This window comes from Aspergillus tanneri (assembly GCF_003426965.1).
Source record: "Aspergillus tanneri strain NIH1004 chromosome Unknown AapTan_1_pilon_pilon_pilon, whole genome shotgun sequence".
Taxonomy (NCBI): domain Eukaryota; kingdom Fungi; phylum Ascomycota; class Eurotiomycetes; order Eurotiales; family Aspergillaceae; genus Aspergillus; species Aspergillus tanneri.
In genome coordinates this window covers 2,464,661-2,492,430 of record NW_022984628.1, presented here as the reverse complement: position 1 = coordinate 2,492,430, position 27,770 = coordinate 2,464,661, and the positions used below count along the sequence as shown (strand labels likewise).

The 27,770-nt window shown below is 45.0% G+C and overlaps 6 protein-coding genes across 6 annotated transcripts; 2 read left to right on the top strand and 4 right to left on the bottom strand.

The window, feature by feature from the left end:
* Window positions 1-3,430: 3,430 nt before the first annotated feature.
* On the bottom strand, window positions 3,431-4,090 carry ATNIH1004_002826 (uncharacterized protein; the record flags this gene model as incomplete). The annotated part of the gene is made up of 1 exon (XM_033567511.1): window positions 3,431-4,090. One exon carries the CDS (start codon window positions 4,088-4,090, stop codon window positions 3,431-3,433), a length of 660 nt encoding a protein of 219 aa, XP_033429506.1.
* Window positions 4,091-5,119: 1,029 nt separating this feature from the next.
* On the bottom strand, window positions 5,120-6,259 carry ATNIH1004_002825 (GIY-YIG nuclease family protein; the record flags this gene model as incomplete). Its single annotated transcript, XM_033567510.1, has 1 exon — window positions 5,120-6,259. The coding sequence occupies one exon, from the start codon at window positions 6,257-6,259 to the stop codon at window positions 5,120-5,122; it is 1,140 nt and encodes a 379-aa protein (XP_033429505.1).
* A 2,697-nt stretch (window positions 6,260-8,956) lies between these two features.
* Window positions 8,957-10,048, bottom strand: AIM9_1 (Phosphotransferase enzyme; the record flags this gene model as incomplete). Its single annotated transcript, XM_033567509.1, has 4 exons — window positions 8,957-9,159; window positions 9,212-9,393; window positions 9,451-9,668; window positions 9,743-10,048. The coding sequence occupies 4 exons, from the start codon at window positions 10,046-10,048 to the stop codon at window positions 8,957-8,959; spliced, it is 909 nt and encodes a 302-aa protein (XP_033429504.1).
* Window positions 10,049-12,014: 1,966 nt separating this feature from the next.
* ATNIH1004_002823 (uncharacterized protein) lies at window positions 12,015-12,560 on the top strand (the record flags this gene model as incomplete). The annotated part of the gene is made up of 1 exon (XM_033567508.1): window positions 12,015-12,560. The coding sequence occupies one exon, from the start codon at window positions 12,015-12,017 to the stop codon at window positions 12,558-12,560; it is 546 nt and encodes a 181-aa protein (XP_033429503.1).
* Window positions 12,561-16,002: 3,442 nt separating this feature from the next.
* ATNIH1004_002822 (uncharacterized protein) lies at window positions 16,003-16,896 on the top strand (the record flags this gene model as incomplete). Its single annotated transcript, XM_033567507.1, has 1 exon — window positions 16,003-16,896. One exon carries the CDS (start codon window positions 16,003-16,005, stop codon window positions 16,894-16,896), a length of 894 nt encoding a protein of 297 aa, XP_033429502.1.
* A 3,209-nt stretch (window positions 16,897-20,105) lies between these two features.
* On the bottom strand, window positions 20,106-24,602 carry ATNIH1004_002821 (putative ABC multidrug transporter; the record flags this gene model as incomplete). Its single annotated transcript, XM_033567506.1, has 2 exons — window positions 20,106-21,522; window positions 21,574-24,602. The coding sequence occupies 2 exons, from the start codon at window positions 24,600-24,602 to the stop codon at window positions 20,106-20,108; spliced, it is 4,446 nt and encodes a 1,481-aa protein (XP_033429501.1).
* Window positions 24,603-27,770: the final 3,168 nt, after the last annotated feature.

Genomic DNA, 27,770 nt, shown 5'->3' with positions numbered 1-27,770 from the left:
AGCTAAGACTCTGTTTTAGCCCCATGCTATCCAGGTATATGTCAACTATCTGCTTAACTTTATATTAAATTAACTTCACCTGCAAATTTCTGGATTTACAAATTGCGAAAGTAAAGCGTGTCTTATTCACCTGCATTAATTCTAATTATCTAACAAGATTAAGATAAATAATGCATCCAGTCTCATGCCTTCTTAGAACAAGATGTCGCGCGCCTATTTGATGGTAGCCCAGGCTTATACTATGATTATCTGCGAACTTGACCCAGTTGCGGGCCTTCAATGGATACAACACGGGGTTCTACGCTAGTAGAACAGACATTGAGCGCCAAAGTTCTCCAGTCCCAAAAGGAGAATAATGTTCTTTCGTTGATTAACTAACCCTGACCAACTAAGGAAATTACTAACACTATACAAACTCAGATAACATATGGATGGCTTTATTTATCTTTGTTATAATCATTCGCTCAGGGGAAGGAATGGGTGGCAGAAGAACACTATACCAGCTACACGCCGGTAGCCTACTAGGGAGAATAATAATAATAAATGTATTAACTGCGCAACCAACGCGCCAACATGCTCTATCTCTCTGGCTCTCTTTCCTTAGCTACTATCTAAAGGAATGGAGGCGATTTAGATGACGCTGAGCAATTGCCAAGGCGCTAGGAGTCTTCGGATCCCAAATTCCGATGTTTATCAATCACGACCTCTTGCAAGCGAGCGCAGGCTCTCACAACTTTAATTTATCTTTCAAAACACATAGATTATAATAAAATATACTATGTCCTACCAACACATACGACCATAGGGTGTGGAAAATAGGGCTTCCCGTCCGCTCAGCCGTACTCAAACCACACGCCGGCAGGTTAGTAGTTGGGTGGGTGACCACCAGCGAATCCTTGCTGTTGTATGTCCTTGTTCACCAGCTTTTTTTGACTCGTCGGGTTTAGCGCCCTTGCCGCCCTACCGTCACCCTCCTTCATGTATCTGCCTCGGCCATGGATGGATGGTACGTGCCGGGGAGAGAGTCAATCTGGGCGTACCGTCGCTCGAGCTTTTCTATCTATTCCAATCGTATCCGTTTTTAGTTAGTTGGTGGGAGGACAACCAGAAAGGCGAACCTGACTCGATCCACTTGATATTCCGTGCCCGCACCGGTTTCACCAGAAAAGCCCTAAACTGCCTGGAACCGGACCGTGAATACTGGGCATAGATTGATGGAACTTTCGGGCCGTCCTCCGTGCATAATTACATGCTCTCAAGGGAGGTGGGTGACTACGGGCATATCCTGATAATTACGAGTGGGATCGGAATTGCCGCCCAGATCCCACATATCAAAGAGTTATTATCTTGTCATCACAATGCTACAGCTACAACACAGAACATTACGTTGTTGGTCTGGTAGCTGGATCGCAAGGGTGATTGGGAAAGTGCTCGTGAGTAGCTTTAAGAGCTTGTCAAGGGGACAATGGTTGTGTATCACCCCATTATTTTACCCATTTTCCTTGGTTTTTTTGTCAAAGATTAACTAGACATAGATGCTAAGAGTGAATGTTTACAACCCTTCAAACACTAAGAATCTCACAGTGCCTGAGAAAATCGGCTACCACGACTTGATTTCTTTCTATGGCGGTAAAGCGGCGTTGAGCGAGATCCTAACTACGGAGGTGCAGAGGTAGACTGGTAAACTTCTGGTGACAGGTAGTTTTTGATCTCATTATTTGTCTGACATAGTTGTCTTTGCTGATCAGTTAACAGTTTCTGCTCGGCGCCGAATTCGCCGGACGGTGCGACAGCTTGTGAGGAATAATGTACGGTCTGACGTGGAGCCTTTAAGCTAGACTTTCAGCCTTAGAGCGAAGGAAAAGACTAGTTATCGTTTTTTACTCCATAATTTATCAGGGTAGCGAGCAAGGACTTGACAAGTGGATTCGTGGTAATTTGTATAGAACCTTATTCACTGGAAAGCTAGCTATGGTGACGTTGGCAGGTTTTGAGATTTGTTAAATTGTAACTTAGTTACTATACAGGCAGCGGCCATCCTTGCTGTTATTTAAATCCACATTTATTTCATACACTTCAGCTAATTAATTCTTGATAAGTTTTATTCACCATTAATACATTATAATGTCCAAGCGTCCCGGTAAATTTCCTGCAATTATTTTGATACCTTTTTTTTTGGTTAAATTGTTCTATTGCATCGTCTTATGTTTTTCAAGCTACAGTGTGTTTTACGCTACTCTATGGCCATAGCTAGAGTTATATGTACGAAAATGCCTCCCGAGGGAAACTAAACAATGAAGACAAAGCATTCCCCTACGAGACTGATTCAGGCAGACAAAATGACAATGAAAGATAATCGAATAGTAAAGATAAACAACGACAAGCGGTCCTCCTGGAGATTAATGTGCCGAAAGCGCCTGTTAGATTATACTGGTAAAATAAATCCAATAGTCCCGGATATAGAGCTTATATATCCTTCCTTATAGGACAAATTAGGAATTCGTGTCAAGCCGACTGAAGTTTGACTCAAGTTCGACTTAAATATGCCATACGAGTGGTTTATCTCTCACAGAAGAATTCTATCTATCCGCCTGGCTTTTTAGTCCCTGGCCCAGTTAAAAACACATCAGGGACTTTTTCTAACTTGTGGGGTAAAGAGAAGAAAACCTTCCTTGCCAACAACAGCTAGAAAGGGACATCCTTGGCTGGGTTGTTGTCGATAAACAACCATTTACCATAATTGAGTCTCCAGAATTCCGGCAGATTTTCTGTAATATCCGCGGGATTACACTTCCATTCACATCCCGACATACCCTCCGGCAGCGGCTTATGGATGTATTTAACAGACAACGTGCTCAATTAAAGGAGGAACTTAGGATATCTTGCAAACAATTGCTATATCTTTTGATATTTGGACAAGCCAAAACCACCTCCCAATCCTAGGTATAATCGGCCACTGGCTTACAGCGTTATGATTACCAAGAGACAGCTCTTGAATTAGAGGCTCACTTTGGATCTCAGGTTGTGTATTAGGTGTGACAGGACGAGGCGCTTCAGTAAAGGTTGTATCTGCGGAAGAGATAAAGGATGTCTCCGTTGGGTCCTGAACCAAGGGCGCTGGAGTGGAGGGAGAGTACACGGGGGTGCCAGTAGTGGGAGGGTTGCAACCGGAGACGCCGCAGTCTTCATCGTCGCCGCGGTCTCTTTAGCCCACTTTATTCATCTATCCTCCTCTTGCGAAAGCTTTGCTTCAGGAAGCTGTTCCTGTATAGCAGTTCTAGTACCACCTGTGTAGCCAATCTCCACAAGCTCTGCCCAAGCCCTAACACTCCCTTCCACCCGCTCCGCGGCAGCCTCAATCCAGTTTATATAAGTTTTGCTGCCGCAACCGCTCTCCTCACATTTAGGTACTCGTGTCCGATCAGCCAACTCATACAAGACGAGCTTTTCCACATAGGCAGGGTTTGGAACTGGGATGCAGCGGTGCAGTTTCGGGCCCGGGTAGCACTTGGGGCATGGGAGCGGATCGGATCCCTTTGCGCTGCGTCGGATTCGCGAGAAACCTGGTGCACCTGAGACAGTGATTATGTTTGCCGTTGGTGGTTGACTGCAGGGGATTCTTTAGAACTTCTCGAAGCTTGCAATCGATGTATGTTGTGTCGCTGAGTGCTTTGATGGCGTGGGTTCCTAGTAAGAATGCGCGCTCTTCGCCTGCGATGGCATCGGTTCTAGGGAGTCGGAGACGGAGGATGTGATGCGAGGGAGGGTCGACCTCTGAAACGGTTGGTTGCTCGGTCAGCATCCATTGCTGAACAGCCGTGCGCACATTGTCATCTCTGTTATGTCCTGGCTCGCTACAGCGGTATAGCTTGGCAAGTTCAGTCAAGTTATCATCTCTCTTATCATCGCTGTTGCCGTCATACTCTAACTGGATCTTGCTAGCGGTCTCCAGATCACTCGTAGTGATAGAACGCTCGCATCTGTTCCCACCATCCAGGTACGCAATACACCTTTTGCTGTCTGGCGGATGGAAGTTACTCAAGTCAATTGAAGATAAAGGTAGGAAACGTTCATCCAATATGCTGGTCATGAAGGCTATCGGATACCTAGGCACCTGGTTGTACCATCCAGTTGGGGTATATCAGCCGTCCCTGAGCGGAAAGGGGCTCAGGGAACCAGATAGGCTCTGGTGAGGGGAAAGATCCCCAGCCTCCTCTGAACTAGGGCTAGGCACATAACGAGTGAGCTCTGACTAGGCACGGGACTTTCTCAGGTTGTGGCACTGCAGGATTGAGACCCCTGTTCCTATCGCGCAACACTAGCGAGTCAGAACAATCAAGATGATGAGATAGATCACCATTGGCGTGTGAGACAGGGCTGCATCGCGTAGATAGTGACTGGCAGGGACTTGTTTCCTTCTCGCTGGGTTTCCTTCTTGGTCTTAGACTAACGAGGTCTGCTAAGCACAGCTCTCGCTGTCTTATGATGCGTTTAGATGCATAAAAAAATTGTGTACTAGCATAAGTCTAAGTGGAGGAATAGTGTGAATGTACGCTCATCACAACCGATTACACCCTCACCAAAGCTTCATACATATACCCATATCTGGCGGCCTTACACAACAGTCTCGCTAGCCTCCAACCCCATGCACGGACACATAGAATGAAGGTCGCAGTCCGCCCGAAGAGAGCCTTCGTCCATCCCACATCCTCCGTTGTAAAGCCATCAATACGTTCAAACTCGTTCTCACCCATCAGCAGCTCCTTGTCTTCTATATAACCCTCCATTGACGCACAGCCTAGGCTCCTCAAACTCCTTCTTGATACTCTCCAGGGACTTCTCGACATTTTGAATAAACCGTTTAAACCGCGGGTTTTCAACGGCAGAGTAACTTTTAAATGCTGGACAAGACCGATTTCATTCGCATTGTATACACTCCCTCCAAGATGCCATGTAACGACGGCACCTGAGCAGCAAAGGGTTTGATTCATACACCACGACAAGGCTTAAGCATACAACAAAAACCAGCAATACATAAATCCAAGCAGGCAGCAAAGCTACAAACAATGTCAAATAGCATAAAGATAACGAGACGGTGTCACGAGAAGTAAAAAAGCAATCAAAAAAGCTTAATGTTCTCAAGAATATCCGCCAATCCATTCTCGTCCTCCTTGGTTTCCTTCGGCACGACCTTCACCGGAGAGACAGGATATGCGCCGGAGATACTAGGAAAGAGGACGCGGCCTTTTGGTGTTGACATACTCTCGACGGGGGTCCAGTAGACCTCGGGCGACACGGACGGCGATGCAGCCGGTATGATCAAACGCTGTCCCAAGATTGGCTTTCCGTTTCGTGAGCGTTCAATTGGGGTTGGGGTGGGAGGATCGCTGTAGTCATCATCGGGCGTTCCAGGCGCAGAGCTTGAAGGAGAAAGTCCAGGCACCGATTCTGCATCGTCGTCGAGGTTGAGGTCCTCTCCAGTCACGATAGCATTGTCGACAACGGACTTGCCCGAATTATTTGGCTCGGAATGTGACACTATTTTATCCCATCTTTGAACCGATTTTTGAGCCCATTTGTACCATCTGTCTGGATCTGAAGAGAACCCAGGAAGTGGAACAGACACTTTGGATCGATTTTCGGGGCTCTGGAGGCCCTTTGAAAACAGGCACCAAACCTTAACACGTTGGTAGATATTATCGAAATCAGTTTTGAACCATTCTGTGTGAGTCGCGTTGCACTTGAGACATTTATGCTTGTATCGATGCTGAGTGAACTCCAGCTTCAAAACCGTTTCGAATACCTTCGAGTTTGGACAGTAGAAGGAGCATCGTTGCGTAAGATTAGGATAGCACTTCTTATGTTCACTAGCCCTTCGCGAGAGATTGTCAGAGCGCCCGAGCTTGCACATGCCTTCCGCCTCTTCACACTCAAAGATGTATAAATAATCTCTTTTATCATTCCAATTGTGAGTAATGAATTCTTGACTTATCCTGCGGTCTATCATCCGAAGTTCGTGGGAGAGCTCATCCCTGACGAGTTTGTCGATCTTGGTTTGATAAGGTGTGAACTCCAACTTGGAACTTCCCTCGTCATCGCTCGACTGTGCATTGACATTTCTCGGCGGTGTTCCTAGACTAACAGCTGCACTGTCTTGCGGTTGAAGCTCGGAGCTCCACTGGTGCACGGCTGCTTCTATGATTCCATATGATCGCCTATGACGCCCGCAGAGAGTAAGTGTGGCCAACTCCCTTAACATCTCTACTCTCGTTTCATCATCAGTCGTAGTCTCGTAGCTGTTCTGAAGCCTTTCGTGTAATCTGCTGATCCGAGGGATATCGTGCAGCTTCGACGTGCAGGGTTTTCCATCGTTCGTGTATGCGGGACACTTGTTAGTACATTCTGGGTGCAAGGACAATAAAAGATGAAATGGAATGAAATGTCTCTCTTTTGCCGGCATATCTACCTACCAAGCTTGGCTGAATACATCCAACTTTGTCCAGTGGACGATAGAGGCCTGGGGTTCACATTGCTTATCATATGGCGCTCAGCCCCCAAATCAAAAGCAGTCCCGCGGATCCGGGGCAAGAAATGTGCCCAGCGACCCCTGCGGCACCGGCGTCAACAAACCCCTCTCAATTTTTGCCAAAGGATCGCTACCCCGGCTTTGGGAGAGACCTGCGAGTCACGTCCATTTTAAAGACGTATGATTGGTCCGGGGAACGAGTGAGCTGTGGGCGGCCCGTCCCAGCGGCGTGGTGGATACGACGAGCTCCTTTGATCTCAGGGGGCTGGGACTGGCCGAACTGTCGGATTTGTTCACGAGGACAGGGTTGAGTCCATATCGGCGAGGGGAAGGTAACATTTGATTGGCTGAGCAATATATTCCGTGTGTCTGTTCCTTCAGCTCTGCTCTCAATGACAAATACTTTTTTGATTGCGGTCTGAGCCTGAGACCGAAAGGTGTGACGGTCATCTCGCCTTCAGCCTCATGTCATATCAGCTTCGAAAAGAATAGTGAGAACAAGATATGAACCGAGAATATCCGATAATATTTACCTACAACTGCAATAGCCAAACCTAGAATGAGATGTGAAGATAGCCTGTCGGAAGCAATGTCTATCCAGTTTTGCTTTTTCAGGCGCTTTGGCGGCGTGTCATTTCGAAACCACTATGTTGACGCACTAGTCTTTTAGTGCTTGGAAGGCCCTGTCACCTGAACAGGACTTTTGCTGACATCGCGCTTGTGACGGAGGTTATCGGCTCCAAAATCCAATGGTACTACTAGGCTTACCTGTAGGCAACGACAAGGTCCGGGTGTTTTCTAACGGCCATTCCAGGCTGCTACTGATACTGTACATACTCTATCATAGAGATAATAGTGTTATGGAATGCACAGGGGAAGGAGGGCAGGATGAAACTGAATCGGCTACACGCACGTAGCCTACTAAGGAACGGATGCCTTTATAACGATAGGCTCTCTATATTCAATAACTAACTTCGACGACTGGCTATTCAATACGTGGAGGGGTCAGTTTCTCAGAGAAAATGAACTATCACGCACTATACTGGGATTTGATGATATTACTTCCGGATATGTTACTACTGCTGGGATGTAATTTATCAAGCACAAGTGGAATGAGTATGATGAAAACACATTCCAAGGATTTGGTGGTTTCCTCGAATGGGAAGTTCATGCTTTTGTTTCAAGGGCGCAGAGAGCGGATCATGCTGGTCTAATAATAAACAAATTTTGAATCTATTGACCGACCGTCAATTCTGATGATCTGATGTTAACAAGGTATTCTGTTTGTCACAGTATTTGTCGAGGAGACTGACCTGTTTTAAGACTCCAGCGATGGCCAGACACCTCAATGCGGGGCTGTGGATGAGTATTTGAGCATTTTGTGTGCTTCTTGAAGAAACCAAGATCTGCCCGAAGGAGATGGAAGTGGTGGTTCTGGATGATTGGACATGAACTCAGCGCGTCGTGAAAACTCTGACACGTTCACTACCTGCAACGCCAACGACGAATAGCCAATTCCTGTCTCCCATCCTGCCTCGCTACAAATTCTGCAATCGACGTTTATCACATGATCGCAGGTTTAGTAAATGAGTCGAGAATGACATTACGCCGGCATAAACAGTAGCAGATTGACATACTTTTGGCTGTCGTCTTTACATTCTACGAAAGCCTTACTCGTCAACGAAAACCAAAAGTGTTACGTGTAGCATTCTCTGCGTAAATCTACTCGCTCCTCCGATATTATACATCGTGATTTGAGTGAGGGGATACTTTAGCCTGGATCTGGAAATAAATAGACATAGCTTGATCATATGTTTCATGTGAAGTCCAACCATCCCTGCCCATGATTCCCGATAACGCGTCCCAGAAGTCCTGTACTTCATTCCAACCTTCACCATCTTCATAATGTTTACGAATTTCTTCGGAAGAGAAGTCGATCGGGCACTTAGACGTATGGCCTAGTAAGTCCCACTTTCTTCAAATATCTTACAGTAAGCATAATAGGTCAGACATGTCGGACTATCTCATCACTTACTTCTGTATCCTTATTAAAGACTCTCGTAGTGGTAAGATGTCTCCATCCCATGTATTCCCAACAAAGCGGATCGGATCGGTCATTATCCTGCCATTTGGATACCGGAACAATCTGCTTAAAATAGGGTTCCTCTCTGCTGTATATTTCTCATACAGATACAATAGTATAGACTTGGTGACTTGGCTCTTAACAGCAGTTTGCATACTTTCGTCCAGCTGCTTGAAATTTTCAGGAAGTTCTAGTATCAATTCACCGTTATAGTCGAGAAACTGCGGATGACGGGCTTCTAGGAATAAGGGACCAGCCCATGTGGTTTGCCAGTCTATGATACTGGTGATATTGCCATTATCATCGACGAAAATATTAGGGGTGCGAAGGTCAGAATGCCATAAGAACTACCCCGAAAAGTCTTCCTCTCGTGGAATTAGATGAGGAGCAACAGAAAGATATCTCCGGAGAAGAGAAACGTGTTCAGTAGGGTTGTTTTGGCTGTGTGAAACGAATAACGGGTCGTCAGGAGAACGTGGAGTTGCATGTTTCTGAATCCAAGTTATCTCTCGAAGGGCAAGAGCCTGCATATAGTCTATTGCAGAAGCCCCTGTATAATTATTAATTTAAATCAGCGATAAGAAATGGAGAATCACGCATACATGGCCCACGATCAATATCCATATTGCCCCGCTGTTTACTCCAGAATGACATGTCCACCATTGGTCCAATAGAAAATTGCTTTGCAATTTTGTTCTTGAGTTCATGCGACAAGGTATCTCCTTCAATTATTGCAGGATGAGATCCAGGAGGTGCGTCTTTACTATAGAAAAGGCATCCATGTCTATCCAAGTTAGAAAAGTATACGAAATTTGTATTCATTAGTCATGAGTATACATACTCTGAAAATTTCAACAATAACAACTTTTGTTGGATGGTCACTATATCTTCCATTGTTTGGATCTTATGCTCAAGGTCCATGTCTGTCCAAATGTCTGCGAGATTTTTGCCCGGAGCATGCTCCATAATGATGTATTCAGCACCTACACGATTCGTCGAGTCAACTGCAGAATTCCATGCAAGAACTTTAGGGACCGGTAAGTGGAGCGTGTTTCTTAACTAAGGTTATGTCAATCGTTAGTGTGCAAGTCTAAAAATGGTTAAGTAGCATGATCAACAATAAAGCTACTCACAAAGTCCATTGTTGCAACCTCTGATGCTGTTGTCAAAAAAGCTGGTCCAGCATTCGGATTCGGAATTCGGGCGACAACTGCTTTCCCGTTGGCCATGGTGAGCTGGAAAGACTTGTTATATGATCCTTCCCCTAACTTTTCCATACTGACACAGGAGTCCGAGGATGCCGACTCCATGGCGACTTTCTGCAGTTCGAGTATATCAAATTCACGATACCTCTCTCGAAGCTGCTCTTTTTCGTCCCAAACCCATCGTCCACTTGTATAACCGTAGAAATCGTGTGGATTTCCGACGACATTAGCCATCTGAGAAGGAGAACGTTGATGTGAATAACTTCGGATTGGGAAAGACAACTTGGTCACTCTTGACAATACTGGAAAAGTACTCTGAATTTTCATTAAAATGCGTGGGAACACAGGCATGTTTATTGCATTCATTAAGGAGAATCATGGGAATAGTCTTGCAGGAGGCATCAACTTCAGTCCGTGGTATTCTTGGACATTAGTCATCACCCCTTAGACTCGCCTGGAACCCATGACCGTGTACACAAAGATAAAGATATCACCGAAGAGCAGGCAAATGCAGCAAATGAAGAAATTGAGCGTTTGAAGAATAATAATCCACGGAATACTAACTCTCGTCACCCGTTGATTTTCTTCGAGCATGGCGTGGACACTCGGAGAGCCTCGAATCAATTCTTAGAGGTTTGTGCAACTATGACGGCGATGATGGTGCAGCTTTTCTCCCAATCATGGTCCAATACTGTAGGTGGCCTTCCAAAATCAACGCAACATGCCGAATCAAACTAACTACCTTTTTTTTTTTTTTTTTTTTGCTTCCTTCCTGCGATGACACGGTCTTGTAGGCTTTGGCTTTCTCTGGTTAACTTGCTGTGTTATGGTCATTTTGGTCATTTTGTAAGTCATTCCCAGTCATGCCCCGTCTCATACCCCAGTTCATTGTAATGGAGCAAGGATTTAGGGCTATTTAGGTACTCAACTATTCATGGTTCACAGTTGAGTGTTGCACGAAATTCTACTGACTTTCTCAGGTGGGCCAAGTCGGATCTTGCATCCCCGCAGCAAAAAAAGCTGGAGTAAAAATAACTAAATATGATCCAGCCTTAAAATTTCGACACTGATTAACGGTTACATCTATATCTTTTGGGATTAGTAGGGTAATGCACTAATCTTCATACAGTACATTTTTGATGGTATTGGCATGGGCTGCAGATTTTAGCTTGCGTGATGGTAGTGCATGTATAAATTTGTTCCCAATATTCTCGGCCTTATTCGTAAACAGTTATGTTATTGTCGCAGTTAGTGTTCCTGCGCCTCCTTGTTGCTCCTTGTTGAAGTCCTCTTTCTACGTGCTCCAGGTATTACATAGATAGGGGGCCTACCAACAATATGGGGCATGGGTTAGATTGAGCAATCGGAATTCCCTCGGCAGCCTTTGTCTGGATTAGGTATGTTGGGGTCCGTTACATATATTAGCTTTAAGAGTGTTGTTATGTATTGCGGCTTTGGCGATGCTGGATGGCATATGCCTTATCACTTCAATCAGGTGAGGATAAACTGCTTTATTACGATACTGTATGGTAAAATCTTCGTTTCCTTCATTATTGTCATCTTTAAACTTACTGTATGTTGATTTTGGCCAATGGTCACGGCTGCTCCATTCGCTGTGTTTGGATCCTTCACTACATCAATTCTCTAAAGCGGGATTCAGGGTCGGTTTACTGTGACCCCGCTTTGTACAACATAATTACCCTAATTTTAATATTGGCAGTATTGAACGCTCTCCTTTTCAGATTCCACCATAATCGACGGCCTGCAGTCTATCGAATAAATAGTTCCCAGGATTGATGTACCTCTAAATTTGTACTGCATTCTAAGCCCTGATACCCCAATATATACACATTAAATTGGGTAAAATGGATGAGACAGGAAAATCTTCAGTACTCCTGAGTCGAGAACGTGCCAAGACGGAAAGACCTTGCTTGCTAGTTATCCATAGAGGACCATGGAATCGTCGAGGTCTTTTTACAATTGGCTATTGGATAATTGCCAGCTCATACTTACAGTCAGCCCCTCCGGCCGAGAACAAGGTTAATTGATGTAACTCAACTAGCTTCCTCCCTTTTCCAGAATTCAGCACACATCTTCTAAAATGACTACTGCCACCTATGTAACTCCTGATCTCGTCCTGGGCGAATATCCCGGCAACACATCTTCATAAGAAGAGAACTAGCAGTTGAATGGTCAGGTAATGGTGGACAATGGTGTGGCTACTGGAGAAATAAATGAGATTGAGGAAGCCCGTGACTTGACTCTGGAGCCCGAGCCATACTCGACGCCCGAGGCAGCACAGGCACCAGAGACAGATTATGACCTTGAGGTACAAGAGCCAGAGCAGGTTCCTGAAGCAACTGAAGCTATTCCGGAAGGCACATGGTGTTCTTGGGGTATTTCGAAAGAAGCAAACAAGAAGAAGAAAGTCCAGACAGCCTCTGTTTATCCGTACGAGCGGCTATGGGAACAATTTAGTGCCTTAAGTTTTGCTGGCGAGTTATCGTCAGTCTCTCCTCATCCTGATCTTCTCTTTCATGCTAAGCTATACGTTTTAGCTACAAATCTCCTTATTTCGCCATTACGTCAACAATGTCTAAAGTCTCTTCACGGAGATCTCTGTGACTACTCACTGAACAGGGAAAATTCGTCCCTCATTCTGACTCTTCTCAAGCTCACCTACGAGCATACTGGGAGACATGAACCCGGAGGACGGTCCCCACTGCGAAGCTTGGTTATCCAGTAAATTGCTTGCGAAGTACGAACTTTGGCAGATCAAGAGGGATTTGCGGCACTTTTGGACTTGGATGGAGAGATGGGCTCTGACCTTGTCATGAGGTTGGCGATGTAGAACGAAGCAGAGAGATAATTCGCAACTCCATTGGACTTTACCATCTAATCTGTTTCAGTCAGTTGTCGGTGTCTGATCATTTGTCCAAGGTGGCGTGTTTAAGATGTTTCATGATGTTTTAATGTCGTCATGAAAATTGTGGACAATTACCAGTCACAATGGTTGCATCCAATAATACTCTTGTCACAACAAGACCGCTCTGGAATGGAAGGGATTGCTATTCTTAGGTCCCTACTGAGGTACTTTATGCACTTAATAAACTCACAGTAAGGGAGAGCTACATTCCCTCCATAGTACAAAGCCATATTTAAGAGAACCTGCCGTCACTCGTTCGCAGTTGAATACTGTCTACGAACTTCCTTGCCACTAGAAGGATGATTAAAAATGTAAACTAGAAATATAGCCTGACCTCTTTATCCATGTACGTGCGATGGCCCCGATCTATTTTTAAGCTGGTTAGATTTAGAATATCATACGTCGTACACCATATCCAATGTTGACCTGCTGCCCGTCATCGGTTCTGACGCTAGGGGTATATCTTTTAGTGTTAGGTTACAGGTCAGGTGGGTTGTAGGTATGGTCTTGTTAATAAAACCAATCTGTGGCAGTTAACTATCTAGTATAGTGCTCTTTTGTTTTGGATAAAATATATCCTTATTTATATCCTCTACCTTAGCTCGCTTCGCCTATATAAATGCTTGGCGTTTAGCAGGATTAAGCACTGCTTTTGTCCAAAGCCTTTTAAGGGTTTTGCTTTTATAGATATCCACAACAAATATAAACTTTCGCACCTGCTTCTTCTTTTTAACCCACTTGTTTTTAATAATATTAACAAAGTTAAAAACATGCAATTATGTTTCCTCGCGGCGCTTCTACACAGCAGTATGTATAATTAAGTTGTTAATATACTTTGGCCTGTTATTAAGCTTAATACTGCCTCCTGGAAATTCCTGGATATTGGGGTGACTATTTGTTTTAGATCTTTTAAAGAGTACGCGATCTTTTATAAGGAAAAAATCAGTGTTCCTATATTTAAGCCGGGTTAGTATTTGGAGGTGTAAGATTTATATTATACAAGATACTCTGGAATATAAAAAGCAGACAGCTTCTTACTAACTACTACTATTTAATCTAGAAAACTTAGTATATTATTATAGTGTACCACATTAGTATATCCCTAATATAAGTAATACCGCGCTAGAAAGTATCTGTAGTATGTTAGAGCCAGAATTTATAATTATAGTAAACTTACACAAACTCGGTACATTTATACTTGCGTTCTTTGAGTCGTGTGTAAACTTAAAATACAAGATAGCTAAGCTAAGGGCACTAGTAAGTAACCTGAAGTTTTATAATTTTCCCTGTTTTATCTTTTCTGGAGGATATTCAGCAATATTGAGAGATATTTAATTAATTAAGATAGTCGGAATGAGCAACACAACTTCGCTTGTTAGTAGCAAGTGGCCACCTCTCTAATACTAATGACAGCGAGAAATATTATCTAACTTTAAAATATTCCTCGAGTTACTACCTATTAGACTAATTACTTTTTCTCCCTCTCTAATATCTAACTGTCTTAAAGTTAAACAATCAAGTATATTACCTTTTCTCTTACTATAGTTAATAGTGGAGCACTGCTTCTGTACTATTTGCGCTAAACTCCCCAAAACGAGTCTGAAAGTGGTAGCTACCCCTAGAATAGAATTTATTTCTTATTTTCTTAGTCCATATGAGAAGCCTCTGGGCTGCTAAAAGAAAAAACAGGTGGAAGTAGGTTAAACAGCAGGGCGTGGATAATAAACACCCTCCAGGTGGTGGGTTGTCTAGACCAAGTATTACACGAAAAGTTCGTGTTCCCAGGACTACAGGCTGCCATCAACAAGCGTAGAGATCCTAGAAACCCTTCTTAGCATAGCTATTAGATATCTTTTTATTGGGACTTATAAATACATTTCTTTTATTAATCTAGTGCATGTTTCAAAACGCTTGTTTATCTTAAAATAAAGTTTTTAGTTTTTTTCTTTTCTTTTTTTTAATAAGAATCATTCAGCCTTAGTTAATATAAATTCATCAGAACTACTACAATTCTCGTGGTTTCGGGGAATTTTTATCAACGAACTCTCAGCAACCTCTTCCTTTGGGCTCTCTTTATCATGGAGGTCTTTGTTGGCATCTTTATCAACATTGCTGGTGCCAGGAACCGGGGCATAGGGATGCGAAATGGTCTCTCGCACAGGATAGGCTGTGCTAGTTCTAATAGCCCTATTACTAGTTACACTATGGGCTGAAGAAAGAGCGAAATTACCTAAGTCAAAGTATTTCTGTTTCTTTCACTTGTTAGTAAAATTTTAGGCAGTTAAATTATATCTAACACACCTTAGACTGCTGTCTAAGCATACCTCCACCATGAGGCAACCTTCCGTACGTACGAAATAGATGTCTTTTATCCTCTGCGAGTGGCTAAAACGCAGACATAGTCAGTATGCAACGTTACAGTTAAGCTGCTAGGGAGTAAAGTTACTTTAGGATGGGATACCTTATTCTGTTCTGAGCCCATGGGAGGGAGTCTGGACGAAAAATGCCCCAATGTGTTGGACCATCGGGTCAGTCGACATCAAATTAACTCGGAGACACTCCTTCGTCGACTGGGATGAGCAAATCTCCCGCAATAACCTCGGGCCCGACGTGGAACTCGGGTGTGAGTCGCTCTATATTTATAGGAAGCGCAGAGCACTCTTTAAAGTGACACTGTTGTCACACGGATATACTTTTGTTGGAAAAGGGATGCCAGTTAAGTTTGTTGTATGTGTAAATTATAAGAACTCTGTGTACTTATATCTTACTTATATCTAAGGAGTACACGTGCCTGTTCTACTTGGCAGTCTTTGCCTTCGGCGGCCGTTATCATACAACGGTATCGCGGAGATTGTTTATATAATGTTCTTGAGTTATACCGAAAGGGCACTCGCAAAGGATCAAACGAGATCAGTTAGTTCAGCAAGCTGAGGACTCCTTACAGGTAATTCACAGGCTAGGTGTGCTTCATAACGATCTAATACCCGGAAATATAATCTGGAACGAGGAAAATGGTCGGGTTATATTAATTGACTTTAAGTGGGCAACACTACAGACCCGACGGATACCGCTAGGGGGCATTTCACCTAATCAAAACGCAAGCGAGAGGTCTGTATCCGGGAGAAAATACCGGAGGGGTGTTCCAGCTCTCACAACCTAGAAAAAAACTCAATCACAGAATATAAAGATAAGAGTATCCCAGACCCAAAGAGCGCTTCTTTAAGAAATAGTATAGTATATTGCTTTCTCTACAACCTCCGTGATGGACTTTGCCAAAAATATATTACCCGGGTTGGGGGGTCCTACTTTAACTCCTGCGGTCAAGGATCTCAAATCCTTGATTGAGGGCAGCCCTGAATTTCTCAAACTTTCGACCGAGATGTTTACTCAGGTTCGCCCTGATATTCTGGGTCTTGCCAACAACTTTATCTCGTTCATTTCCTCTTTAAATAATCTCGCCCAAAATGCTCCTGTGTTCTCTTCCACTAGCTCTAAACACGGTTATGCTGGCTGCCCCTTTACAGAGCTCTTAAGGCCATACATCAGTACACCTGCTGGCTACAAGCTCTTCGTGAACCCCAAGGTAAACGATACTCTCATAAAGATTCTCGGGGAGTGGAACATATTTCTTTCCTCCTCGAAGTCCACAGATGTTCTCACCGAGAAACCCAATGGCTGGTTCAGCCCCGAAGCTCTTTCCGCCATGCCGAACTTCGAAGCCACCTATGTGTGCGACAGGAACTTACCATATTGGGAGTTTAGTTCCTGGGATAACTTTTTCACGCGAAAGCTTTGGGATGGTGCGCGACCAATTGCGGATCCACATAATCCCAATATTATCACCAGTGCATGCGATGCGACGACTTATCGGGTTGCGAAGTATGTCAAAAAAGAGGATAGCTTTTGGATCAAGGAACAGTCGTATTCACTCCACCAAATGATGAATGGGAACCCCATCGCTGATCAATTCGTCGGCGGGACTGTCTACCAGGGCTACCTGGGAGTAACCAGTTACCACCGATGGCATTCGCCAGTTACCGGTTTAGTTGCAAAAATTCTGACTGTCCCCGGAACGATCTGTGCCGTTCAATCCGATAGCACGGCTTCTACAGATATGCTCCGTGCGTCTCAGGGATACGCAGCGCATGTGGCCTGATCTTCATTGAGAGTGAGAAAGCCGGGATGGTAGGCTGCCTCTTTGCCGGATTGATGGAACAGCGTTCATGCCAGGTGACCGTGCAAGTCGGCCAGAAAGTGAGCAAGGGTGAAGAGCTTGGGATATTCCATTTCGGAGGAAGCACCCATTGCCTTATATTTGGACGTGAAGCAAGCCTTGCGGGAATAGAGTCCGATTCCAATTTGAAACAAGTCGGAAACAAACTATTCGTTGCGAGCTAAATAGCCCTCTGGGGAGAAAGAAACTTGATGATCTCGAGGTTAATCTGCCAGTCATCAGTTTTATATTATCCCGTCTTTTGTTATTATTAGTCATATCTGGATTTATGGAGCTCAATTTTCTTGTGCTGTTATTGTCTTGGAAGACTTTCAGGACAAGGGCAGAGTATCTGTGGTGTCTATTTGGTTTTTGGTTTACATTTAAGTCTAGCATTTATTTTTATAGCAGCCTTGTTAATACATAATGAGACTATTAAAGTACTTATTATTTAATTCCTTCCGGGTACTCCGTAGATTGATCTCGTGCAGAGCATGAAGTGCGGCCTTAGGCATAAAATTATGTATTATGGAAGGAATTCAATTAGTTACGTAGGTACGACCACGCGCAACGCCTTTTCTTCGTCCACGCCACACCTTTCTGTAAGCTTCTACTATCTAACTGTTACTTTACCGGTTAAAATAAAGGCTATTTAATAGCTTCATATTCCCATAGTATCTCTCGCTTGAAATGTCTTTCAAACTTATAAGAGGGGAATTAAATTTAGGTCGCTATCTACTTAAGTTCGAGCGCAGTTTACATTATTGGCCTTGCAGGATGCTTAAGATGCAATCAACTACTAGTCCCTTAGCGAATTACTCTACATCGGCAGATTATACTGACTTGCTTACCTATACATCCGGTAGATGGCTGTACGTTGTTTTTCGACTTTAAAGCACGGCTAATTGATGATCTCAGGTACAAGTCTCTACAAATTTCGGAGCGAAAACTGGCCGTCAATGTTGCCCAACTAAAACGCATTACGGCTGAATCAATCAGTTGGTCAGAGTTAGACGTATCTTTTATTAGAAAGCTCGCTGAGAGTGTACTCAACGGGGCCTTAGGGTCACTATGCGAAATGGTACTCAAGTTATTACACGACTTCCATATATCCATTAACCAGATCCAAACATTAAGTGACAGCCAGTGAGGTAGCAAGAACGGACTTCGTAAGGTTGCATGGCATTCCAGTGCCTCGTGTATCTGCCCACTCGTCCACCAGTAAGAATCCTGTCTGTTCCGAATACCTAACAATTGAAAAGATGTTGGGAAATGGGCTCGGTGACCTTTGATATACTGTGACGGAAGAACAAAGACTGAATCTGATCTTTGAAATTGTGAAAATCGAGGTTCACTTGTTTTCTATCAAGCTATCTGGAAGCGGAAACGTTTACTATACGCATGACCTTCCTCGCGGAATATAAAATATGGAACTGCAACAATCCGAAGGCGCTCGGTTGATTTGCATTGGGCTGGATGCACATTACAAGTGGTAGCATAAGGAGCGATCCTCGTTAATAATTGAAAAAGGTCCATGTATGCCAAGAAACCCCCGATTTGTGTCACTACTCCTAACTTCAATATTAGTTTCCGAAGCTGGCAATGTTTTAGAACCCGTTGCGAAGAGAGAACTAAGTGGCTTGAGAATTTCGGTTGTACTCTGCTTCCGTTCGAACGACTGCATAGAGGGCTATATGCGTATCAGAAAGTCCATCCGGCCGGTCACAGCAGAAACATCCATGACTATTGGAAACTCGCCCGCTTTTTATCCCCTGAGACAACCTTGTTCCTTAATCTACTGCTCTTTTGCCATCCGGATCTTCAGCCAAACAATATATTGGGGTTGGATACATTTGGGGTTACTGCAATACTAGACTGGCAGCATTGTTCGATACTCCTCTATTTCTTCCAGCCGACCCACCAAAGTACTTTCAGAACCATAGTGATGAGGCATCATAAAACTTGGTCGGGCCTCGACTTCCTATTGACTTCGACCGGCTCGCAGAAGATGAACAGGAGGGCGCTAGGGTTGTTTTCAAGAACGTCAACTCCATTGCTAATATTTCACTGCTACAAAGATAATGTAATTATAAAGTAGCGATTATTTCAGCACGCCGCGATCCTTGGGAGGGAGACAGTGTCTCATTAAAGGCTAATCTTATTCGTGCAAGGCAAAGCTGGAAAGCTCTAGTTGATGTTAACCAGTCTAAACTACCAGACTGTCCCCTTCACTCTTCTCCCGAGGAGATTGATATAAGTCTCGATGCAGAGCAACGGCTAACAGACGAAGACATGGGAAAGTCTCTGAACTGTCTCGGGATTTCCCGTGATGGGTGGGTTTGTCATGAGAGATACAGTACTGCTAAAAATGAGCGAAAAATTTAAAACCTACGCAATCCTCCTCCCAGATTCAGAAGTTGCAACTCAGATTCAAAAATGCTGGGCCTTTTATGATCATGACGAGGATGAGTGACAGGGTGTAATACAATATACTCTCAGATGCTGCATTCTGTTCGGGGACTGAATGCATTACAAACCGTGTCTGCGTATGGCTGTACGGCAGTATACATTATGCAACTTGGATGTTGCATAAACTGTTCGTACTTACAGCTAGACTTGCAAGTTATTTTAATATTTTTTTATATGTGGCACTCCCCCCACCCCCCGGTCATATTCATATTGTTTTGCAGAAATCGTCTGCTATGGTTCCGCCTTGGCAAAATATTTCGACGATCAAATAGGAGATATACTGATAAAATGAGCAGTTGAACAGCAAATGTGTGTTAGAGGTACGCAATAAAGGCGGTCCAAATCTGGGAAATATGCCGCACTAGAAGCTAATGTTAGGCATATTCATTCCTATACTTAACATTACCAAATTTAATTTTATAGAACGCTGCCGTGCATTCTAACGTCCGTTAGTCTTAAGTCTGCCATGAGATTATTGGAATGCGACGCCATTAGGTATCTATCAGAAAGGAGTGCTAAAATTCAATCAACATTTATTGATGAGTTTGCAAGTAGGGATTGAGAATAGTTGAGGCAAAAAGCAGTGTTGACATATCAAATTAGGTCTTGAATCGGTTGCAGGAATTATTGTATCAAGCAATGACGTATATATATTCAAACAAAACAAGGAAAGGAAGGGAAATTTACTCGCTCTTCTTCTTCCCAAACGAAAATTTCCACTTCTTGACCCGGAAGCAATAATACAGCAGCACCGCAGCCGCAATATCAAACACAATGTACGCCCAGAAGATGCCAAAATTGCGCCACCGTTGGGTCCAGTTAATACCCACGCTGGCCAGATACTGATCGGCCACCGTGAGGGAGCAATACTCGCACGACGACGACGCGTTCGGGTTGTTCAGATACCCCGGCGCTACGGATAGGTACTTCGCCATGTAATCCTGGCAAGTCAGTCCCGATGGGGGGTTGAACACGGCCATTTCCACCTTGCTGCATTTGACGGCCTTTCCGTGCAGGGCCGTCGCGGCCATGCCGCCTACCCAATATGTAAACGGGGAAACGCGGTACATGAAGATCCAGAATCCTGGTAGGGCATCTGGGGGTTGCATCACGCCATTGAAGGTCAGCGCCATGGCAAAGAGCAGGGTGACGATTGCACCGGCTGTTTCAGCGTCTGGTAAAGCAGCGATGACAACGTCGGCAAATGTGCCGGCATAGATGAAGAATTGCAAAAAGAAGAGCAGGATCAACCCTTGTCGGTCGGATGATTGGACCCCGTTCACGGCATAGTTGTAGCAGCCAAATACGACAATGCCCATGATGATCTGGTACGGAATCTCTACAACAATGTTGGCAATTATGAATGCCATCCATGAATATGCCTTGCTCGGTCGCTCGCGGACTTCGTACAGTGCTCGTTGTGTGATGAATAGCGGAATGATCTGCTGCACCAGGGACGAGAAAATAGCACACAGCATGAACAGAGAGAAAATCTTGTTCTGTATGCCTTGCGTGGAGCTACCAGGTTTGAAGAACGAGAATCCAATAAATAGGCCCGAACACAATCCGAGCATCATCTTCGCCATGATGTACATGGGAAGACGCCAGTACTGCTGGAAGACTCGAGTTGTGACGACGGGCAACTGCTTCAGGAATGGCATGGCAAACTCTTTCTGCTCGCGCGCATCGGGATTGCCGTCATTGCCTCCTGCGCCCTGGCCCCGTTTGGCTTCGTGGATGCGATCGATCTCCGCCTGAACTCCAGCAGCTTCCTGACTTCCCTTCCAAACATCGAACCAATTCTTGCCTTGTGGGTTGGTGATACCATTGACGATTTCAAGCATATACTCGGCTGGGTTTTCCTGGTTTCCACAGGGACGCGCACCATGGGATTCAAAATAATCGAGTAATGTCCGGGAATTCTCGCCAATAGGGCCAAAATATACGGTCTTTCCACCTCGCGCCAAGAAAAGCAATTGATCGAATTGCTGGAACAGAATCGCACTCGGTTGATGGATAGTGCACAAGATGGCTTGCCCGGAATCAGCCAGCTTGCGGAGGAAATTGCAAATGGCCCAGGAACTTTGGGAGTCAAGTCCACTAAGAACAATCAGCACAGCTGCACAATTTCAAATGATCAGTTGATCTTACCTAGTCGGCTCGTCCAAGAACAACAACAGCTTAGGCTTCGCCGCCAATTCCACACCAATAGTCAGTAGCTTGCGTTGCTCGACATTCAGTCCTTCACCAGGGACACCGACCACAGCCTCGGCAAAGTCCTCCATGTTGAGCATCTTGATGACGTCTTCCACATACTGATATTTCTCCTCTTTCGACAAGGAGGCCGGCTGGCGCAGCATCGCGCTGAACCGCAGACTTTCGCGAACCGTAGCTGTCTCCAGATGCAGATCTTGCTGCTGCACATACCCGGTTTTACGTTGGAAACTTGAGTCCAGCGGATGGCCATTGACAAACATATCACCAGTGATGACGCCTATGGTGGTACGACGCGCCAGTACATCCAGAAGCGTAGTCTTGCCTGCACCACTGACGCCCATCAGCGCCGTCAGCGTACCTGGCTTGACCCAGCCAGAGACGTGGTCCAACAGTCGACGCGGATCGCCTTTGATCTCAATGTCGTAGACCACATCCCGCCAGGTGAAGATGTCCTGCTGAGGTGGGATGGACGAAATGCCTTGTTCGAGGTCCGCATCCTCGGAGGACAAGGCGGCCGCTTTCTTGGAGCCAGCTTCCTCGTCCGCATTGGGCTCTTGTCCATGCTTCAAGAATGCAGGTTCATGGCCTCGTCGGAACACAAGCACTTCCGCTGAGCTAGTCGTGGACGAGTTGAGCTCCGTCGCTACGAAGTAGATCACCATGAAACCCACGAGAAACGCAACCAGGATGCCAAAATTTCGCCATACATGAGAGTAGCTGTAATGGAAAGCGGCCTGGAGGTAGGCATCGCCACTGACGGTCCGGCGACCAGCTGCAGCCCCGACCGACGAGCAGATAAAGGAGTCGCCTGACAGTTCCGGATACGCAGGAATGAACTGCGAGCATGTAAACTCTCGTCCGTGGAATTCATTGGCCATGAGAATTTCAAAGGCATAGAAGATGGGGTTAAGATAGTGAATCCACTTGAACCACGGATGCATATGGGGGACTGGTACCACGAAACCAGTGTAGATGACCAGCGCGAGAATCAAGACACCAGCTAAAGTCATGGCTTGCGACACGGTCCTGGTGATGGCGGCCATGGTTCGGAACACGGCGCTCATGACAAACATGACGATGAACGAGATGAGGAAGTAGATGAAAAACTGCGACGCTTCGCGCCGCAGGTTGCTAAGGAAATAAAGAATGATATTAAAAGCCACTGCCATGCAGAACTTGACTGGAATATCACTGACCACGCCGGCGATCGCCTCCGTGGCTGGATGATAGAAAGCATACGAGTTATGTTTCTCCACGATCGGTCGCTGTGAGTACAAGCTATTGATTTCAGTCATGGCCGTCAGAGCATTCAGCAACACGGCGTAGAAGAGTGTCGCGCCCTTGGCGTAGAACCCGATGGTCGCCTCGGGAGTTCCGTAGAAGACGGAGCCCACGATCAAGGCGAGAATAATGTGTGAAATGAACATGGTTATGGTGGATGTCCGCTCATTCCACACCCGCTGATATGCACGCTTGGTGTTCAATTTGATCTGCATGGGGACACTGAGGAGATACGGGGAACGTGCCCGAGTGTGCGACGCTTGCTCCAGGCGCTTTTGGTGCTGGAATTGTTGTAGATTCTCCTCCTTCTGGGAGGACGTCGTGCTCTCATAATCCGACATCTCCTGCTGAAGTGCCTTATATTCCTCTGACTGACGCCAGTATGCCTCGAATTCGGCAGGGGTACGGGGAACCTTGGACTCCATGCCTTCTCGAGGCTTTCGCTCCACAGGGTTGGTCACCGAAGTGAGGAAATCACCTGTGGTCTGGCGCGTAGGGCAGAACCATCCCTGACATTCAAAGAACGCTTTTGCTTTGCTGGCTGGCCCGTAGTAGATTTGACGTCCCTCGTACAGCACCACGGCTTTGTCGAAAAGATCATAGATTGCCTGACTGGCTTGGTAGATTGCCACTGCGTGTGCAGAACCTCCAAGGTCTGCAGCCAGCCGCAGGGACTCGACAAACTTCAAGGCCGTTGCTGAATCCAGTCCACGGGTGGAGTTATCCCACGCGGCCAACGGCGCACCCGACAAAGCCATTTCAGCAATACTGACTCGCTTGCGTTCACCTCCCGACACACCTCGCACTGTGTCGTTGCCGACTTTGGTGTTGTACGTATGGCTGAGGCCAAAGACGGCCATGACTACCTTAGTCATCAACTGCGCGTACTCATCGCGGGACATGCCATTCAACCGTTTGGAGGGAGTGCGCACTGAGGCTGCGAACTCCAGGGTCTGACCCACGGTCAGATGCGGGAAATGCTTGTCGACTTCTTGATTGTAGACAACCTCGCCCTTGAACTCTTTGACCATTGTCTTTTGTGGGATTCCGCTGTACTGCAAGACAGACTTCTCATCGACATCCAGGCCATGTAACTCCCCACAGACTGTTTTGAGGAAAGTACTGCATCCCGAGCCGGGCCGACCCAGCACAATCAACAACTCCCCACTGTTGAGAATACCGTCAAACTGATGGAGAATGGTTTTGGGGGTCTTGGAACCGAAACTGAAGGTCTCCTTAGGCCGAAAAGGAGCCGTGAAAATATCCATCACTGTCTTTTGCAACTGAAGGGCCGCGCCGGTTCCAGAAACACGGAGATGCTGAAAGAAGATGTTGGCTTGCTTTCGGGGCATACCCTCTTCGTTGCGCACGTGCACGATCTTCCGCAGCCATTTGTATAGGTCAAAGTCTTTGCTATCGGGGTCTAGCACCGGGTCGCTGAGGGGGATATTAGCCAGTGTGTTGACACGTGACATGCGACCATCACGACTCAATAACTCCTGGAGGTATCGCGCTTCATCGGGAGCGATCGAAGCCCGACGGGTGACGACTGGAGCCAACTCGACATCACCATTTTCTGCAGCGGTAACCTGGCAGCTATCCGAAGACGAGGTTCCAGATGAAGAAACTGTGTGAGTGGGCGAAAAGTCACCTTCACCAGTATCTGGTTTCTCTTCAGCCATTGATGAATGATTATATATGAAACATAAGAAACGAGGGTGGATTCTTTAGAGAAATTTGAAGATATAGGGTAAAGATGATACGAGAGAATGGATATTAGTTGCTGTACTCGGACAACAAGAAGAACTGAAGAACGAAAGAAGAGAAAAGAGAAGATTGTCAATCAGATTGGACTGCTGGAGACAATGATAATAAATCAAAGGATCTTCCTAGTGCGGATCCACAGATCTCAGACAAACCTACGGGTTTGTGACTCCCAATGTAATGCATAATTATGAGAATGGAGACCTAGGCGAATGTTTATACCCAAATGGAGCTATAGGGGAATGAAAATGTGTGATACCGAGGCTGTGAAACCGGAACCGTGTGATAAACTCTGCTATCCATCGGAGTCGGCCCGTGGACCTCACCGACCGGTCCACCTGTTCCACCAGTTTGGCTCTCCAATCAAAGGCAGATGAAATGGGACATGCAACTCAAAATTAGGAAATCGATGCGACTCCACTTTCCAGTCAAGGAAAGGGACCCACTCTCTATATAGCACTAGCAAAAAAGAACGTGCAAGAGGGCCTGGGCCCATGCTAAATGTGGATAACAAGAGTTTATTTCCCACGGAGTGCCTGTACAATGAGCCTTTATGATTTCACTCGTAATGATCCCAAAGACCAATCGAATGCCACAAACGCCCGATAAATAGTGATCCTTACATTACTAATAATAATTGTTAAAGGTTCGCTGTCTGTCAATATACTCTGCAGTCTGCAGTTCATCGGCTTTCTCGGCGCCAAGGATGTGGCAATTAATCGTGAAGAATTCTCTCAAACGGTGCATGCATAAGGCTGCCCTAGAGGCTTGGACTTGTCCCTTTCGACTCCGTTGTGTACACATTAATGCCAACTACGATATCTTCCCGTCCGGCGGGACGGACCTACGGAACCGATTTGGTTTCCACCATACAAACCAGATATTTGTTGACTAGTCACGGATCTGCATATTTTTAAATTAATTTTTAAACTGAATAGGAGAAAAACAACACTGATGTCATGGTATCATCAGGTAGGACATTTTCGCTGCATCGCCATGCTTGATATTATTTTTGAAATTTTTAAATAGATGATATACATACATGGAAACTCGTAAGACCTGATCTGTTCGAGTTTAGGGCGAGCCCTATGAAACAATAGGTGATAGTGCGGTGTCCTTTTTTGTCTATGACTTGGATATTTCCCTGGTTTCTCTTAGCCTTAGAAGAGAAACATAAGGGGTGCGAACCTGTTTGGCAAGTATTTTTAGGTTTCTGGTGAGACCAGATCAAACAGATAAAAGCCAGATTTGTTGATATCTATAGCAATATTAGCAACTCAAATTATCTAAGAAATCCCTTCGCAATGCTGTATGTTAACATTCGAAGTCAACACGAATGGGTCGTAGCTTAGGGAGCTATCTAACTGCCTACACTTTCTAACTAGTTAATAAATGTTGATGTAACTCCGAGCGTCCTTACCCAAGCAGGCTTCTGAGTGCGGGGAAGCTAGGTACGCTTGTTCGAGAATAATAAAATAGGTACAGAGCACATTACATATTAACAAATCAAGCTACCGTTTATTTTCACCCCCAGAACCTATATCATGATTGATGATCCAATCTAGCACAGCCTCCCACCCTGATCGAGATGACCCCACATATAAGCCGGAACCAGGGTACATACGCCAAAGTGTTTCATAATCGACGAGCATGCAATCTGTTACTGAAATCCAGATTCGCTGCCGTTTGTAAAGGCCATTGCTCTAATGTTAGGGATGGAGGAAGATTCGGGGCATCCGAAGTGGTTTAAAGTAGCCATTATTTAGATGATCACCAAGTTCCCTGCGCTGTCAGGGTGTCGCAGGACGTTATCTGATGCCGGCAGGAGAATAGGATTTAGAGGGGTGAATGATCCATTTAATGCAGAGAAGGAATGGGCCAATGTTAAAGGATTGCTACAGAGATAGCTGTCTGTGTATGCATCCTTGAAATCTCATTATGATACTGCATAGAACTCTCGGTACCACGGGACCGACGTAATTGCTCCCCTCTCCGATTCTTAAACTCCTATTTAATTTGCTCAGCCTGTGTCAGGATCGTTCTAGCACTCATAATCTAAGTAAGCAATAAAGCAAAGCATTAGCTAATTAATCGGACACCGAATGACAAAGTTTTTCACTGCCCCCACCATCTCCCACCATTTGGATAATATTTGAACTTTTTATCACCATACAATTGAAATATATCATAAAACAATAAGTGTATTACTATCTAGTAGGGTATCTTAGTCGATTATGGCCCTGAATATTGCAACTACTACATGTAGAGGGCATCCTGACCCTGGTATCTGAGCCTCTATATGAATGAACTCCTCCCTTTTTTGCATTATTTGTAGTGCTTTATCAGTAGTTAGACTGCCTCCATCTTGAGTAAACTATCTAGACACTTCTTTTTTCTTCTTCCGGCGCTTACCAGCTGCGCGATATCCATGAATTTCATCTCTTAATAGAACCATTTACTGCATAGCGAAATCATAGCCCTTTATAGCTTCTTCGAGCAAAGTATCTGCAATCGATGGAAACAAGCCTTGGTTTTGAATCACAATAAGTTGCTGTTTTTGTTGATTTTAACGATGAATATTATAAGATGTATTTCCCAAGTAAAATGACTGATTATAGCCTGCAGAAGATGGCGGAGTTGGTGTTTTAACTTGATTTTTAACTTTGATGTCACCGTTGAGAATTAAGAGGTATAAGGCCAGGAGCTTTAAATCCACTTAATATATTTATCTTTAACATTCATTTTGCGTGAACTAAGGAATAGACATGTAGAAAATCTATCTATAGATAGTTTAATACCACTATTCATTATTTATTGCACTTTTTAACCATAAAAGTGTTCTAAAATTCGAAAACAGCTAGCATCGAGAGATTGAAGACGATGGGATGAATGAGGAGGCATATAGAGCGGAATAATTGCCTGCTTTAGACAATACTGGTTAAAACTAGCATTCGCGAATCGCGTGCTTACTGTGGCCATCTAAAATAAGCAATCGCTATTAATCAACAAGTGCAAGATCTTGTATGCTTGTCAAAGACTTCTTGTAGTTATTCTAGTCCCAGATTATTATTAGTCCAGCCATTCTC